At 39.3% G+C, this 16,216-nt stretch overlaps 1 protein-coding gene across 2 annotated transcripts; it reads left to right on the forward strand.

The window, feature by feature from the left end:
- Positions 1-236: 236 nt before the first annotated feature.
- On the forward strand, positions 237-15,100 carry KCNG3 (potassium voltage-gated channel modifier subfamily G member 3). 2 transcript variants are annotated; one of them, XM_056488601.1, is made up of 2 exons: positions 237-1,013; positions 9,437-15,100. In XM_056488601.1, exons 1-2 carry the CDS (start codon positions 364-366, stop codon positions 10,080-10,082), a joined length of 1,296 nt encoding a protein of 431 aa, XP_056344576.1. In that variant the 5' UTR covers positions 237-363; the 3' UTR covers positions 10,083-15,100. The 2 variants fall into 2 exon arrangements, with proteins under 2 accessions (XP_056344576.1, XP_056344577.1); XM_056488602.1 differs by having other exon boundaries at positions 263-980.
- The last annotated feature ends 1,116 nt before the right edge of the window (positions 15,101-16,216 follow it).

The raw sequence follows: 16,216 nt of genomic DNA on the forward strand, positions 1-16,216 counted from the left end.
GGGCGCGGAGCTGCCCGGCCCCGCCGTGCCCGGCCCCGCCGTGCCCGCGCCCCCGCTCCCGCCCCGCCGGGGTCCCGCGGAGGCGGCCGCCCGCCGGCGCTGAGCCGCGCCCGCACCTGCGAGCGGCATCGCCCCGCTCCGCTCCGCTCTGCGCGGCCGCTGGGGCGCCCGCGGCGGCGTCTCTCCGCTGTCCCTCCCCCCCTGCTCCCTCCCCGCCCGCCGCCCGCCCCGTCGCCGAGCGGGAGCCGCCAGCGGTGCGCGCAGAGCCGGAGCCGGAGCCGGGGCAGCCGCTGCCGCCCGCGCTGCCCCCCGCCTCGGCGCCCTGCCCTGCCCGCCGTTCCCCTCCTCCGTCCCGCCCAAGCCATGAACTTTGGCCGCGGTCCCTCGGTGGTGTTGAACGTCGGGGGCACCCGGTACTCCTTCTCCCGGGAGGTGCTGAAGGATTTCCCGCTGCGCCGGGTGAGCCGCCTGCACGGCTGCCTCTCGGAGCAGGACGTTCTGGAGGTGTGCGACGACTACGACCGGGAGCGGAACGAGTACTTCTTCGACAGGCACTCGGAGGCCTTCGGCTTCATCATGCTGTACGTCCGGCACGGCCACCTGCGCTTCGTGCCGCACATGTGCGAGCTGTCCTTCTACAACGAGATGATCTACTGGGGGCTGGAGGGCTCCCACCTCGACTACTGCTGCCAGCGCCGCCTCGACGACCGCATGTCCGAGACGTGCACCTACTACGCGGCGGAGGAGCCGAGCGGCGGCCCCGAGGGCAAGGGAAAGGGCCGGCGGCCCCCGGCAGCCGAGGGCAGAAAGTGGCTCGAGAGGATGAGGAGGACTTTTGAGGAGCCCACGTCTTCCGTGGCCGCCCAGGTCCTGGCCACCGTCTCCATCCTCTTCGTCATTGTGTCCATGGTGGTGCTGTGCGCCAGCACCCTGCCCGAGTGGCGGGCGCCGGAGAATCGCAGCGTGGAGGAGCAGAGCAGGTACACAGCAGAGTCAGTGAGGGAGCCCTCAGGGTAGGAGGATCCTTTATTTTCCCGCTGTCCGGTCCCCGTGTGTCCCGTCCAGTGTGTGCTTCCTGCCCCTTGTCTTGACGGTCCGTGGCTGTAGCCTCCGCCGGCGGAGACGGTCTGCGCGCCTGGGTGCCCGGCCGTGAGCCGGGGCCGGGAGGGATGTCGGGGTGTCGGGGGAGAGGCGCTGCTCCGCAGCTCCGCTTCCCCCGGGCTCTGCCGAGCGCAGGGGCCGGCGCCGAGCTCGGGTCTGGGCAGGCTGGCAGCGGAGCGGGGCCATCGGGGTACGGCTCCTGTTCGCAGTCAGGGTGCCTCTCCCTCCCTGCGGGTTCTTGGAGCTCTTATTGCCCCCTTCTAGGAGACACGGGACCACACACAGAACTTCAGACGCTCCGAAAATCAATGTATGCCTTACGATCGTGGGAAAAAAAAAAGGAAAATAACCCCCCAATACAGGTCCTTCTGCTGGAGCAGATGCAATGCCTGTTACAATTCTGCTCTGGTAAAATCCTGTATGTGGGAACAGCCTTACCCCCCCTCCTCCCTTTACATCTCGGATTCTCTATGTGGGGAACACAGGAGATGATCAAACTGCACATGGAGCTCTTGCAAATGCATCATTCAGGCACCCCAGTGTATAAATGTAACAGATGTTTACATTTCCTTTATGCATAATAAACATTGCCAAACCGTTGCAGAAAACAGGGCATGAGGTATAAGGCTCAATCCTGAGCCTCACTAATAAGGAGGAACACTTTTCCATCCTGTGACCTCAGATTAGGGTTACACTGATGAAACTCTTGCATTCACTCTTCTGTTCCCTTTCTCTCTCTCCTTCCTCTTCCCTGTTCCCTAGAGAACAAAATTGAGACCAGTCTGGTAGAATTTCTTCCATAAATATGACTGACATATAAAGAAAGAAATAAACATTCCTGGTATTTGCTAGCTTTTCCTTTTTTTTTTTTTTTTTAAACAGACAGGATATTCAACAAAAAGTTTTCAGCTTCTGCTCTTCTAAAAGGGCACTACAGTGAAATTGCAGCCTTGTCATTATGAAATCATCATCTTTTACCATAGAGTTAATTGGAATGTGATATATTGTATCTTAGTAGCCAGATTAATTCCTTGGAAAGTATTTTCATAGTTTCCATTAGCCTAATGGAAAACTGCACCTGTATTTCTCATTGTAGTTGAGCCAAAAAATTAATTGTATGAACAAAGTGAAAGCAGATGCAGTGTGAGGAGCTGTCGATTCCTGCTTAGATTCAGATATGTTAAAAGAAGGTCCTAAAGGTTCTTCCAGTTAAAAAGCCTCACTTAAGCTTAGCAAGGTTATTTCAAATAGTAGATGCTGTGAGTGACCTCTTTGTACAGCAGCAAATTGCTGAGATACTCCCAAGAGGCATGGGAAAATAGATGCAACACTACAATAGCATTAACCACATCGGTCTTGTCTTTGTTCATGTCTTCATGGTATGGGAATCAACCACAAATTTTCTCTTACAGAAAGAGTTCAGCTTGCAGAGGAACATGGCATAGGATGTGTAATTTTTCCTTCACAGTGCCTTTGTCATCAAGATCCTAATTTTACTCTTCTGAACAAGCATACTGTATACCAAGTGTTAAAAGGATAAGGTCCTTAGTACTTTTAAGTTGCAGTGTAGCCAAACAGTTCCCAGAGCAGTGAAGGCTCCTTTTAGAACCAGAAGGAGGACTACCAATGATGGCGTGAGTTTCTTTTGTACCAGCTGTAGTACTCCATGTTATTGCAATAAAAAAAATAGAAAAGTTTCTACCAGCTTAAAAGTTTCTACCAATGTCACAAAAATCTGTTGCATATCAGCACCAATACAGACTGGGTCATCTAATCCATGCACTCTGACTGCACAGGAACCAATCCCAATCTGATGGCAAACACATGGAAAACAGACACAAATGCATGCCTCTCTGTCCACAGGTGACCACTAATGTGGAGCCACTCCTCTCTGTTGCAAATGCTGCATCACAACTAAAAAGTCTGTTGTAGCTGGAAAAGAGCATGTTAGCTACAGTTGCTTTTAAGTGAACTGTCCAGTTTAGTTATCACTACTTACGTGTGCCATAGCATTGGACCCAACATGCTTAGTTGTAATCTGACTTTATTCACCTTTATATGTTTATGATTTCTTTACTTTGTAGTTATTTAATTTCAAACTAGTTGGGTTTGCAAAACTTAAGTAGCTAAGTGGCTTATTTGAAAGCCTGACCACAGAAATCCCATGGAAATTTCTGGGATTGCATACTCTGGCAATACATATCCCTCTTAGGTGAGAAGGCTTTTAAAAATCTGTCCAGTTATTTCTGATATATTTACAAGTTTAAAACCAAATTTTGTCTTTTGTTTATTAAACAATGTTCCTCATTAAAATAAGGAAAGTCTATCTACCATAGTAATACAAAAAATTAAAAATTTTTCCCAATAGAAATTGTTACATTAATGCTGTACACAATTAAGTTTTGACTCACATGGCACTGTAATTACTAGTATGAAGATTGTATGTTATTCCAAAAATGCATTTTGAGAAGTTTTAGGAGTGAAAATTGAATGGGCTGATCTAGAAATCCTTAGGCTGTGGATTTGGATGTAGCTGGTTATTCAGCTCAGCATGAGCCCTGGAGGTGAGGTGGGAACACCTCAGAAAACCCAGCAACTCTGATATTTTCGGTCTCTCACAATAAGCCCCCACCTTGCCTCACTGTATTAAGTCAGAAAGGTGCCACATGGATAATTTTGTGGCTGACTCCCATGGTAACTATTCCCAGAACTGCTTTGGACAGCTGTAGTGAGAACAGCTGGCCAGCAGTGTATCTCCAGCTTACCTGGACATCATCTCAGCAAGAGAGGGGGTCAGTAATTCTGGCATTTACAAAATCAGCCTCTTTAATGAGGTTTGCAGTGAGGGCTACTGGGGCTGCCAGCTAACACCAGCTGTATTTGTTTTCCTTGTATGAACACCTCTTCAGCAGAAGAGGAATCAAATCCACCAAACTTTTTTCACAATGGCATATGGCATTATCACTTTTCATAGTGACCATGCTCAAAGGATGAACAGCCTGTGACTATTTCTGATCCTTTGGGATAACACCCTTTAGAAGGCAACAGAGAACTCCAGGATTAAGCTTTATTCAGGGAGAGAGGGATGAGAAATCTGATCTCAGAATTTTACAGATATTACAGACACTGAAATACAATTCCCTGATTGCAGAGGGATTGCCTTTCCCAGGCCTGTTCTCAGGATGAGGGATGTTATTAAATTTATTTCATTCTAAGATTTTTGCTCCGTTCCCTGCCTTGGCAAGTTCCACTCAGAGCTAAAGATCTGCATTAGATTTGCAGAGTTTAGGAGCAGACAGCAGGAATGCCTTCTGTTGCTTCTGGCAGTTTCAAGTCATCTTTGCTGTCCTCTGAACTGTGCCAACAGATGCATACTGTGAGTCTCTGCTCAGGGACCTGTCCATACGCTGATTGGGAGTGTAATCTTCTAGGGAGAGCTTCTCAAGCCTGTAATAGGAAATCATTTGTAGCTGCTTGACTTACTGCCAGCACTGTTCTATCTACCTGCCTTAAACTGTTTTTCTAAGGCTAAATATGAGTAGCTTGTTAGCACTAAGAAGAGATGGTTGTCCCCTTTCCACTTAATAATCATGCTTAGGTTTGTACTGAAATAATCACTGACTTATCAAGCCTACGTGATTGCTGTGTTCTTAAGCAAAAGCAAATAATCACAGTAGTTTCTCCAAACAGCATCTCTCATCAACAGCCAGTGGGCTTGCTTTTTTTTTTTTTTTTTTTTTTTTTTTTTTTAATTTCTGCAAAATACCAGCCTAAAAAAATTGCATTTGAATTTTAGACATACAAAAAGTATTATTTATTTATAGTAGTGGAATTTCAGAACCTGAATGTTTATGTTCAACATCTATTCAAAAAACAGTAAGAACTCCTTTCCTGGACAAGATCTAACTTGAATACCACATTTTTGCTAAGTTAAAACAGTGGACTGAAGGTAAAAAATGGACCCCATATGTTAAAAACACAGACATGGACTCTTCTATTGAATTTACCAGTTCTTTGAAAAATAGGGGTGAAACAAAGAACAGATCTATATCACTGCCTGGGCACAGCTGAGTCTTAAACTCACCAGGGCTAGGTGCCAGTCATGTTCAACATATATGGAAAAGATGCTGAGGATCTCAGGGCTCAAGATGTTTGATCCAGGTCTCCCCTTCAAGCTGTGAAAGAGATTTTCCCCTTCCCTGGGGAGTGATGGGTCATTACAGCCTCCCACACAAAGCACTGGGGTTTAATGCATGACAACATATAATTTCTACCAAAGCAGGGACAGAATGGAAAAAAAGCCAGCATGGTTTTTAATTCAGGGAAACTAGCTGTTCTGTGGCCTTTACTCCACAGTTTGTAGTGAGAAGGAAGCCCTTGATTTCAAAAGGATTAAAAAACCCGAACATTTGCTGAAAACACTCAGGAGTGTTCCTGAGCAGGAATTTCGTCATTCTAGCTACTGCTTGGACATTTTTCATGTTTAATGTGCTTTACATGGAAATAGACTTAAGCAAGAATTTAACAAATCAGTGCTGACAGTCTTTAACCCTGTCATATACTGTCTTTAATAATATCATTTGTTTTCCTCATGTGTCCTGTTGCTGTGTGTTTTATTTACAAGCTTAATAGATAATAGTGCTGCTAAGGAATATTTTGGCTTGATTTCAACCAACTCACCAGAGGATATTGAAAGTATACGAATTGGCAAGCTGAGGTAAAGAATATTCTAAGTTGAAAAAATGCTAAGATGGTTACAGCATAGTTTTCTTTTTTAATAATAACAAACTAAACTTGTTAGTGATTGAAGAAAATGATTTCTGAAATGATTTAACTCATTGTGCGTAAAGTAGCTTATTCTGAGAGGAATTATTATAGGGAACAGAAAACTGAACAGTGAAGGGATTACAGTAGGAATGAGGCTTGCAAAGGCTTGATTTTCCATTTTTGGACAAAAGATTCATTAGAGCAGTCTTGAAGGACTGCTAAGTACCAAGCAGCTTAAAATTTTGTGAGAAAAACTCTTTCATGTGCTTTGGTCTGGGACAGTGAACAGTAAGTTTGAGCAGGAATAGCCTGTAACTAAATAAAAATTAGGACTTAGTATTTTCTGTGATTATTCATAGAATTTGTGGGAAATCTTCAAGGAAATACTTCATGACTTTGTTTTTAATTACCCCTCTCCTTTTTAGATAACAGCTACTTTAAAACTGAAAAACCCAACCAACCAAAAACTGTGATTGACATTTCTAAAATAGGTAGTATATTTTTACCAAATAAAGTCACTATTTAATTATATAGTTATAGATTTTAATACATCATTATTCCAAACATAGGCAATAAAAGCAGTCTGTCCTGTGCATATGCAGAAGAATTTTAAGAATTGGTTATAAAAAATACAGGTACTTTGGTCTTTTATTTGGCTTTAACTTCATATACTGTTAAGTTCTCCTAAAAACTAACTGTTAAAATTTCTTTCCTTATTAGATGTAATTTATCCACTGATAAGGTTAAATATAAAGATAAGTCACTGCAAGGAGAGGGAGTCTTGATCTGAAAGTGGAAATGTAGAATGTAGCACTCCAGATTTCCCAACATGCCAGAGGTTTCTAGTTTTTCTCACCAAAGCACTCATTTTTGTGTGATTCACCAGTACTGCCAAAATCCATCTACACAGGCAAAAAAGGAGTGACAAGAGAGGAAAAATGAAAAATGTTTCACTGATGGCTGAAAAGTAAGTAGAGGAAGGAAAAAATTAAGGGACACCCTTCTTCATTATCTTCTCCCCAGCCAGGAGAGAGAAGGATGGATGCAAATGGAGAAGTGGAAGTGCAGGTTGAAATAGAATGACATTAATGTATCCTCCACTGCCTTGATCTCGCTTTGTCATTTCTGCATCAATGATGTTCCTTAGCTCACTTCAGATCTCTTCTACAGGAAAATACTTCTTCAGTCCTTCCTAACTGATTTATAGTATTTCTTGTCCCAGGAACTGCCAGAGTAAAACAAAGGATTGATCGTATTTCATGGACCTTTACTTGTGCAACTATTCCCCAAAGTTATATGACCTCTGTATCAATGTGATTCATGAAGAAAATTTCTACTGTATCACAATGATCAGGACCTAACTTCCTTAAATCTCAACCCAGAGATAGCCTGTCTAAGGGGTGACAAAATGGAGGAGTCATGTTTCTGACATTATCAGGGCATCAGGAGGAAATACCAAGTGAAAAAGCTTTAAATTGTATAATTACAAATTTCTTTTTCATTTAAATGCTTCATGTCATATAGACAACACTACCAGAGAAATCTCATAAAATGTAGAGAAATAGTCTGTTGGAATTGTTGAATATTCCTGGCTGCAACTTTCTATCCAGATACAATTTTTCTTTTAATCATTACATAAGACCTCAACTAGCCAACATATAAGTATTCAGACATATAATAATTCAGACATCATCAGTTTGTCCATTACCATGATCTTGTTATTCCATTGTACTGGGAAAATCTTAGGTATTTCCTCATCATAAGTAAAAAGGATTTAAGTAAACTTACCCATTAAGCTTTTTTTCTTGATTTTTTTTTTCAAATATAAAGTTTCCAAAAGCTTAATTTTTAAGAGAACACCTAATTCTTAAAAGCTGGTTTTGAATTTCAAAGGTCTTTCCATCAAAAAGTGCTAAAGTGAACTAGAGTTTTACAAGCCCCTTATGAAAAAGAGCCATTTGCTTACAGAACTTCCATTGTTATTCATAAAAAAAGAAAAACATGGTCCAATTTTATGTGACTAAGTAATTAATTTATGTTCATTTAAATTTACTGTGGCTAAAATTACAATGTACCTTTTGACTTTACATCAAGTGACTTACTGTTTCTTCCAATTTTAGCTTAAAACTAAAGAGAATGAATGAAAAAATTAAAGAAAAACAAACAAAATTTTAGAATGCAAAACATCTATGAAAACATTAGTTTATAGAGTCTATAATTACATCAATTAGAGAATTATTATCATTTTAACAGGCCACCATCTTACTAATAACAATAGATTTCAGAATAGGTAAGAAATTATGCAGATGTGTTAGGGAAGAAGAATTTCAGGTTTGAAATGACAGTTGGATATTCACTTGCAAATCAAAATGTTTCAACATACACTACCTTGTTAGAGCCCTTGCAGTAGCGAAAAACTCTGGTTGTATTTTAGAATCTCTGATCTCACACCAGTTTGGTTTCAGAGCTGTTGGTAAGAGAAGGCATCAGTGATGGGCTTTTTCTTTGCTCAAACTGTTGGTTAAAAAGACAAATGGAGGAGGGAGGGGAAGATTACCTTACATGTCCTCATGTATTAAAAAAGTGAGCACAGTCTGAAATCTCAGGGAGATTTGTGACCCCATGCACAACAGTTACTAAATAATCTTTGAGCGACATTTTTATTCTTGTTTCTACCTTCCACCAGTGTCAAGTTCAGATATTCTCAAGTCTCATTCAATGCACTGGGACTTGACAATATTTAAGAACATACTGAAATCCCCTTCCAGGATTTCCTCTGCATTTGGCAAGAAGAGGATCTTGCCTATCACCTTAACGTTTGGTTACCTTGACATTTTTGCTGCAATGTAGTTTAGGTGGACTTACATTTACAGCAAAAGAGAAAATTCTATAATGCAGAGCATAGTAGTAAATGTATTTAGTGGCAATAGGTTTGAATGCAGTTCTAGGTAAGCCCATGTTTGGGATAGACTGCTTTAGGCTGGTTCCTAAAGAACTAATATTTATGTATTATCCAATGCAAATACATATTTCTACCTACTCCATCTGCACTTCCATTTTAGTTTAGCTCTCAGGTTCTATACATAACTGTTCATATCCAGATAGTTCACTGATCTATAACCCTAGGCATTCCCAAGTGGATCAGGCCTCATAGACTTAGGGGGGGAAAAAAAATCCCCAAAACCCAAACGAACCAAAAAAAACCTGAAAAAACCCAAACCCAGCTGTTCTAGATAAGGTTACACATTGGCATTGGTGTCCTACAGTACAATTTTCTGTAGGGTTCCAGTTTTTGTAGGCATATTTACCCAGTACTATGATTAGTAGCAATCCATCATTCAAAGAAAGCAATGTGAGTGAGTCCTTAGCAATTACCAGTTTAAACTCTCACTAAATCCTCAGGCTAATTGCTGAAATCCAGTGCCAGGTGCAGGATAAGGATGGCATGGCTTTCTGTTTGTTGTCTGTGAAAGTCTAAGTGTCACTTTGGTAATATCTGTGAACAAACCAAACATCCCCTGAAGACTTTGCACAGAGCATAAATACTGTCCTTTGTTTCTTTTGGCAGGATAATTGAAGCTATCTGCATAGGCTGGTTCACTGCAGAATGCATTGTGAGGTTCATCGTCTCCAAAAACAAGTGTGAGTTTGTCAGAAGACCTCTCAACATCATTGATTTGCTGGCAATTACTCCTTACTACATCTCTGTTCTAATGACAGTTTTCACAGGGGAAAATTCACAGCTTCAGAGGGCTGGAGTCACCTTGAGGGTCTTAAGAATGATGAGAATCTTTTGGGTGATTAAACTGGCCCGCCATTTCATTGGCCTTCAAACACTTGGTCTGACTCTGAAGCGTTGTTACAGAGAGATGGTGATGCTACTTGTCTTTATCTGTGTTGCTATGGCAATTTTCAGTGCACTTTCACAGCTTCTTGAAAATGGGCTGGACTTGGGAACAAAGAATAAGGATTATGCCAGCATTCCTGCTGCTTGTTGGTGGGTGATCATCTCGATGACCACAGTTGGTTACGGTGACATGTGTCCCATCACTGTGCCAGGAAGGATTCTTGGAGGAATTTGTGTGGTTAGTGGCATCGTTTTATTAGCCCTGCCAATCACTTTCATCTATCACAGCTTTGTGCAATGCTACCATGAGCTCAAGTTCCGATCTGCTAGGTACAGTAGAAGCCTCTCTGCTGAATTCCTAAATTGACCCAACTTGCATTCTGTTGTACTGGCTTGCTAAGCTTTGTCTTAGAAGAGAATGGTGGAAGGTCCCTTCGCGTGTCCTCCTTGACTGGATGGTCCTGTGGAACAGCATTCTCACCAGCCTGGAGAAAGCCCGTCACCATTCAGACAGGAAGGATGTCCATCTGCCTTGAGCACCTTGCAAGGAGAGGGAGTGATGTTTCAAATTTGAGAGAACAAAATTAACAAAAGAGGATTCAGAAATCCTCAACCAGACCAGTTTGGTGTTCAGTTTGCCTTCCCACAAAAAAAGCAGAACAAAAAATGGGTGTAACACTGAGATCTGTCATTCCTGTAATTATATCCTAAACCATTCTAAGCAATGTGTAGCAGATGTTTGTCAAAGATTCCAATATCTAAATGCTTTACAGAAGCACTGATAGCTTCTTGCCTGAACTATCAGATAATACAAATTATATGCTGAAGGAGAATCACTTGTACTTTTGTGCTTTGCAACAAAGTAGAGCTGGTTCTGTGACTCAGGAAAGATGAAGAATATAGGTCTATAGGATAAAAAAACCTTGAGGCCTGATTCTGATCTTTGAGGAAGCACATAAATCTTCTCTGTAAACCCAGTGAAGTCAGTGGCATTTCTCTGGATTTGAGAGTTCATAAGGAAGTGCAAGAAGTGAACTTCCAAATGTTGTAAGCAAGGACTTATTTAGGTCACAATTAATTTCTTCTCTGGAACCAAACTTTAAGTAGAAGCAAGTATTGTATTTTACAAAGATCAGCATAAGAAATCAGGGATTGATATATATATTTCCTTGTAGGTTAGTGGGGGAGCTCTCCAAATTTTATATACATTCAGCTCAATTCCATCCACCTGAAGTTACATACTCATAAGCACAGATTTTCCTCCCTGACCTCCTCCCTGCCCCACATATCTTAAACATAGATATCATAGTGAGAGTCCTCTTAGGACAAATTGTAAGATTCCATCATTTGAAATGGCCTGGAACAAGCACTGGAAAACAAGAGTACCTGCTACCTGTCAGATGAGACTCTTCATAATCTTAAATTCTGCAATCCTTAGTGAAGGATATACCTCAATGGAAGTTTTAAAAACAACTGTACAAAGCCCAGAACATACCAAAGAAAGTAAAATATAGAAGTGTGAGTTGCACTTGGCAAAATGGCATATTCTCCAATGTTACTAGAAAATGAAAATGAATCAAGTTAGGTTCTGAAATATTTCTTGTGTAGTACTGCTTAATAGCATTGTTCAATATAATTCTGAAAGGCTGCGACATAGAAATGTCCAGTTAGCTACTAAAACACATTAAGGTACAGCTTTACAAATTTGGGTACCAATAAACATCAACAGGGAGCTTTCATCCTAACGGGAAAGTTCAGAGTCATCAGCACAGCTGAAATTTGTGTGCTCGCCTGAAAATACTGCATTTATTCTTACTGTGCTGTAGAGGCATCTTTTATATATATAATTGTGAAAGGCTTTAGAAGTGAAGTGAGTACCACCTAGAAAACACATCCCTGGAATTGCTCACTCAAATCAACCTGCCACATTGATCAGCAACCAGTACATTGAAGACTCTTCCCTGAGACCTGAAAGAGTCATTATCATTTTAAGTGGTCTTAGTCTTAAGTAGTCTTAAAGAATCACATTGCAACTACAACTTTTCTGAAGACCTGTAAAGAATTTTACAAGACAAGCTTGACTTTCCCTTCAAGACTCCATTGTTAAGTGCTGTTACAGCCATACCTCTATTTCTTGCCACTGGTGTGTTCAAAGGTTAGCTCTGTAGTTCCCTACACTACTATATTTATGCCTTTTCTATCAAAACCATGTTGCTCGGAAACCTGCTCCAGCATTCCACAGAGAGGTGAATATGAGATCAGCAAGATTTTCTGCCTTAGGTGAGATTCACAGCTGATGTTAGTTAGGCAAGTTGTGACTTCAGAGACTCTTAGATGTTTTACAGCAGTGGAGATGCTGGCTCTGTATTCCTGCATGTGTACCTATATATATCCTGCATATATTATAGTCAGTTGAAACGTTTGGGGTTTTTTATTCCTCACAAAAAATTCCCTCCTTAACAAAATTAAAATTTCAGACATTAATCCAAACATAGATGTGGAAGAAAATATCATTTTCATCTTCTAATGAAAAGTTATTTTGACAATATCAAAACCATTTCTAAGAAGAAAACTGCTATTGTTTTTTCTATTTTACTCCATTTAAAAAAAATTCTTTAATTTTTGGGTTTTTTTAGCTGAAATAGGTTAAAGATCCCATGTAAGAACTTAGCCCTGCAGATTTTTATGTGCTGTTTTGAATGCTTGGGAAAAATACTGTTTGTCATGAAACTCCTTAAAATTTACTTTGTCTTTTGTCCACGTATAGTATTTAACCAAACCAGTACTCTAAGATACAACCCTCCTCCACAAAACACCTAAACCATCATCATTGTGACAATAACTTAAAATCCATACAGAATGTCAATATAAAGTATGTTGCAATCTTGATTCCAAGATAAAATAAAATGTATTTCAACACCACCTATAAATCTAATCTTTAGATGCCTGTAGAAAGGAAAAACATAAATTAATGCACATAATAACTTGTGAATACCAATTTGCACCATGAATCATTTTTGCATAAGCAATTAAGGACAGGAAGTTTTCAACAACCTAGGCTATATATGGTATACAACAAGATGTTTCATCCTTTATGAAGTGTTTTTCTGATGAAGAATCCTTTCCCAGTGTAAAAACATAAATCTAATGAAAATAACTGTTTAAAGGAATAAATCTGTGGAGATTATTTTAAGTCATACTATGTTTTTTTGAACAGTTTGTGTTCAATTTTTATACAGCAAAATGTGAACAGAATGACCTAATGTATTTTTTAATTTAAGTTATAATAAAATATTTTCAAACTGCTGTATATAAGCCCACTAAGGAGAGATCCTGCTGTGGGTTTTTTGGTGGTTTTTTGTTTGTTTGTAGGGGTTTATGGGTTAGTTTTTTTCGTTCTTTCTATTATTGTATGGTAATCAGTGTGTAGAATTTAGTTTCCTTACAAACCAAGTTGAAATAAAGTAATCGTCATGGTAGCCTTAAACCAGAATTTTATAGGGTAATTAGGATACCTGACTTCTAGTAATATATGCCATTTTATTTTCAATGGACCAGTGGGGTTTTTTTGTGAAACGTTACAAAATGTGAATTATATGTGTAGTCAAGAATAAGCATATTTTTAAACAGTTGAAACTGTTTTATAAAATTTTCTGGGGACCATGTTTTATGCAGACATGGGCTGCAGCACTCTATTTCAAAGTGCAGCATTTCAAAGCAAAAAGCCAAGTGAAGACAAGCTGGCTCATCTTTAATCATTGCCAGTTTGAACCCTATTCAATGAAAGACTTCATGGGCAGTTTCTCTTGGAAACATTCACATCTGGAACAAATTAGATGAAATACAAATAGAATAAAACTGAAGCAAAATGAAGACAGCTTGTACAATTGCGATCCTGCATTTTGGTTCATCTAAAATGGAAACCAATATCAATGAGTTTTGAACTGCCAAGGTTAATCATCCATTACTAGGTTCAAACCCTAGGACTGATTTATTGGGAACTATGTATTGGCTGTAATCCTTCAAAGTATTTTCTGTCACTTAAAAGTACTTTATCATTAATGAAGTCCCTGAAATGTAAAGCTCTCTAGGGTATTTTCCTTCTAAAGTTCTACATGTAGCATCATCCCAAATATGACAATGAATGGAATATTATCCTTTTCCTTGATGTAAGACTTGAAAACAATATTGTCATGATGAGTACCCACCAAAAAAATTAATTTGGTTGACTGATGATATTAAACAGTCTTATCAGCATAGGGATGAGCCATATAAAAATGTGATACTAATTCTTATTGTATGGTGGCTTATACTGGTGTGCATAGCAGCAAGTTTGAGAAATACTAAAATCCTGGTAGTGTAAGATTCTTATCTTGATATCCATGTACTTAAAAGAAAAGGCACAGCTTTTTCATATCATGTTTACAATTCATGCCTGTAAAGGGATTGATTTTCCTATTCCAAAGTAAAGCTGAAGTCCTTATGGGTTCAAAACACTTGTCTCTTCCCTTCTGGGTAACAACTACAAAAATCTTATCAGATCTGAATGCCTTCCAGGAAGTGGACATATGCACACACCAGCCAGCTAAATTCAGCAGCCAAACCCTGTCAGTTTCCTGGAAGCAGCACAATGAACAAGGTCTGTTGTGCTCTGAATTTTATCTCACCTAAGAGGTACAGGATGGAGTTTTTAAAATTATTATTTCAGATGAGACACTAAGGAGACACTTGCTGGAAAGTTACATAAGCTATGCATAGCAAAAAAAGATACTGCTTTATAAAAAAGATTTCACTGATTTTAAAAAGAGGAAACTGGCTCTCATTTTCTGTTATTTGTTTGTAAAAGCAAATATGCAGGTCATGATGATAATTAAACTTGCTACATAAAACAGACCCCTGTTTAAAATACAGAGACTTAGTGTGAAAAGTCTTGCAGTTTTGCTAGAGCTGTCACAGCTTCCAGTAGCTGAAAAGTTGCCCCAGCCCACAGGGAGGAACAACAAAACATGGGTTTCATTGTAAAAAAGTGTAACAAAAATCAGGGAGTGTGTTTCAGACAACAGACTGATTAAGCATCAACAAGCTGCACAGTGAGCAACCAAGACTGACAATCTGCTTGACAACAAATGTTAAGAGCCACAGAAGAATATAAACCTTAGGTCAAATTAATAAAATATGAATGTTTGCAACTACACATTTTAGAATCTTATATTCATTACAAATGCAAAGGTTTATCATTTCATAGATCCTTAATTTTATATATTGTCTGATTATCTGTAAAGAAAAATGTACTCTATAATTTGAAAAGGTAATAAATGTGGGGGGCTTTATGTGAATACAGAATTAATTAGATAAAATAATGTAATAAAATTTGCTGGTCTTGTTGCTGTATTTCATGGACTAGTGGTCAACAAACAAATGTTTATAAAATGTGTTCTTTTAAACAAGTGAATTCTATGGCTATTCATACTGTACCTCTGCAAGACCTTTTTCTTTAACAATTTTGGGCTGCTGAGAAGTTTGCCATTTAGAACCCAGGAGTTGTAATCAATGTAAAATTTCATTATTTGATCCAGAAGTAAGTCTGAAGCAAAAAAAAAGACAGTTAAGCATCCACAGGCTTATTCTTCAGCAACTGAAGATCTATCATAATTATGGACTGTTAAAACAAAATGAAAAGCAGCCATGTAACACATATATTATTCCTCAGGTATTATTTTTGAAAATTAATCTGGAAAAATTGATTGAATTTGCCTTCAAGTTCACTGAAGTTGTTTTTTTTCCTATATTAAGAAAACCCCCAAACCAACCCTAAACATCAACATAGAATTCATTCTGGAATGTCAACACAACCAGAAATTTCAGCAGTGCAATCCTTGCATTATTGTGAATGGATCTGAGACATTCTCTTGATGCTTTAAATGCATCTATTTCAAAAGTACTTAAAAAAAAAGTACTTCACAACTAATATTCTTGTAAAAACAAAGTTGAATATTTTAAGAGATCACTGAATCATAAACTATTCTGGTATCAATCCTCTGCATTATTATGAGAATGAACAGACTTTTCACTTGGAAATCATGAGCATTTTCAGATCTGTTATTTATTAGTTTTAAATATTTTACATAAAATCAGACAGAGAAAAAACAGAAGAAATAAAGCAGATGTCCACATAGTCATAGAAGTATTTTTTTAGAAGTGTTTTTCCTAAAAGGACTTCTAAAATATTTGGAAGCAGAAGGGGTTTTTTAATGTTTAAACACAGTTACTGTTTTGCAGATATGCTCAGCATTTGAACCTTCCATCAGTTTGAGATACAGCTATAAATGCCTGGGATCCTCCAAAAGAAGATTGATGCTTTGTGCCTTGGGGAACATTTTATAAATTTTTTTGCCATAAAGAAGATCATTAAAATCTAGGAAATCTAGAACTTAAACATTGAAATTCTTTCCAATGCACTCCAGAAATCCTCCCTTTCTGCTTTTATATTTTTTGCACTTC

Source organism: Oenanthe melanoleuca, chromosome 3 (assembly GCF_029582105.1).
Source record: "Oenanthe melanoleuca isolate GR-GAL-2019-014 chromosome 3, OMel1.0, whole genome shotgun sequence".
NCBI classification, from domain to species: Eukaryota; Metazoa; Chordata; class Aves; order Passeriformes; family Muscicapidae; genus Oenanthe; species Oenanthe melanoleuca.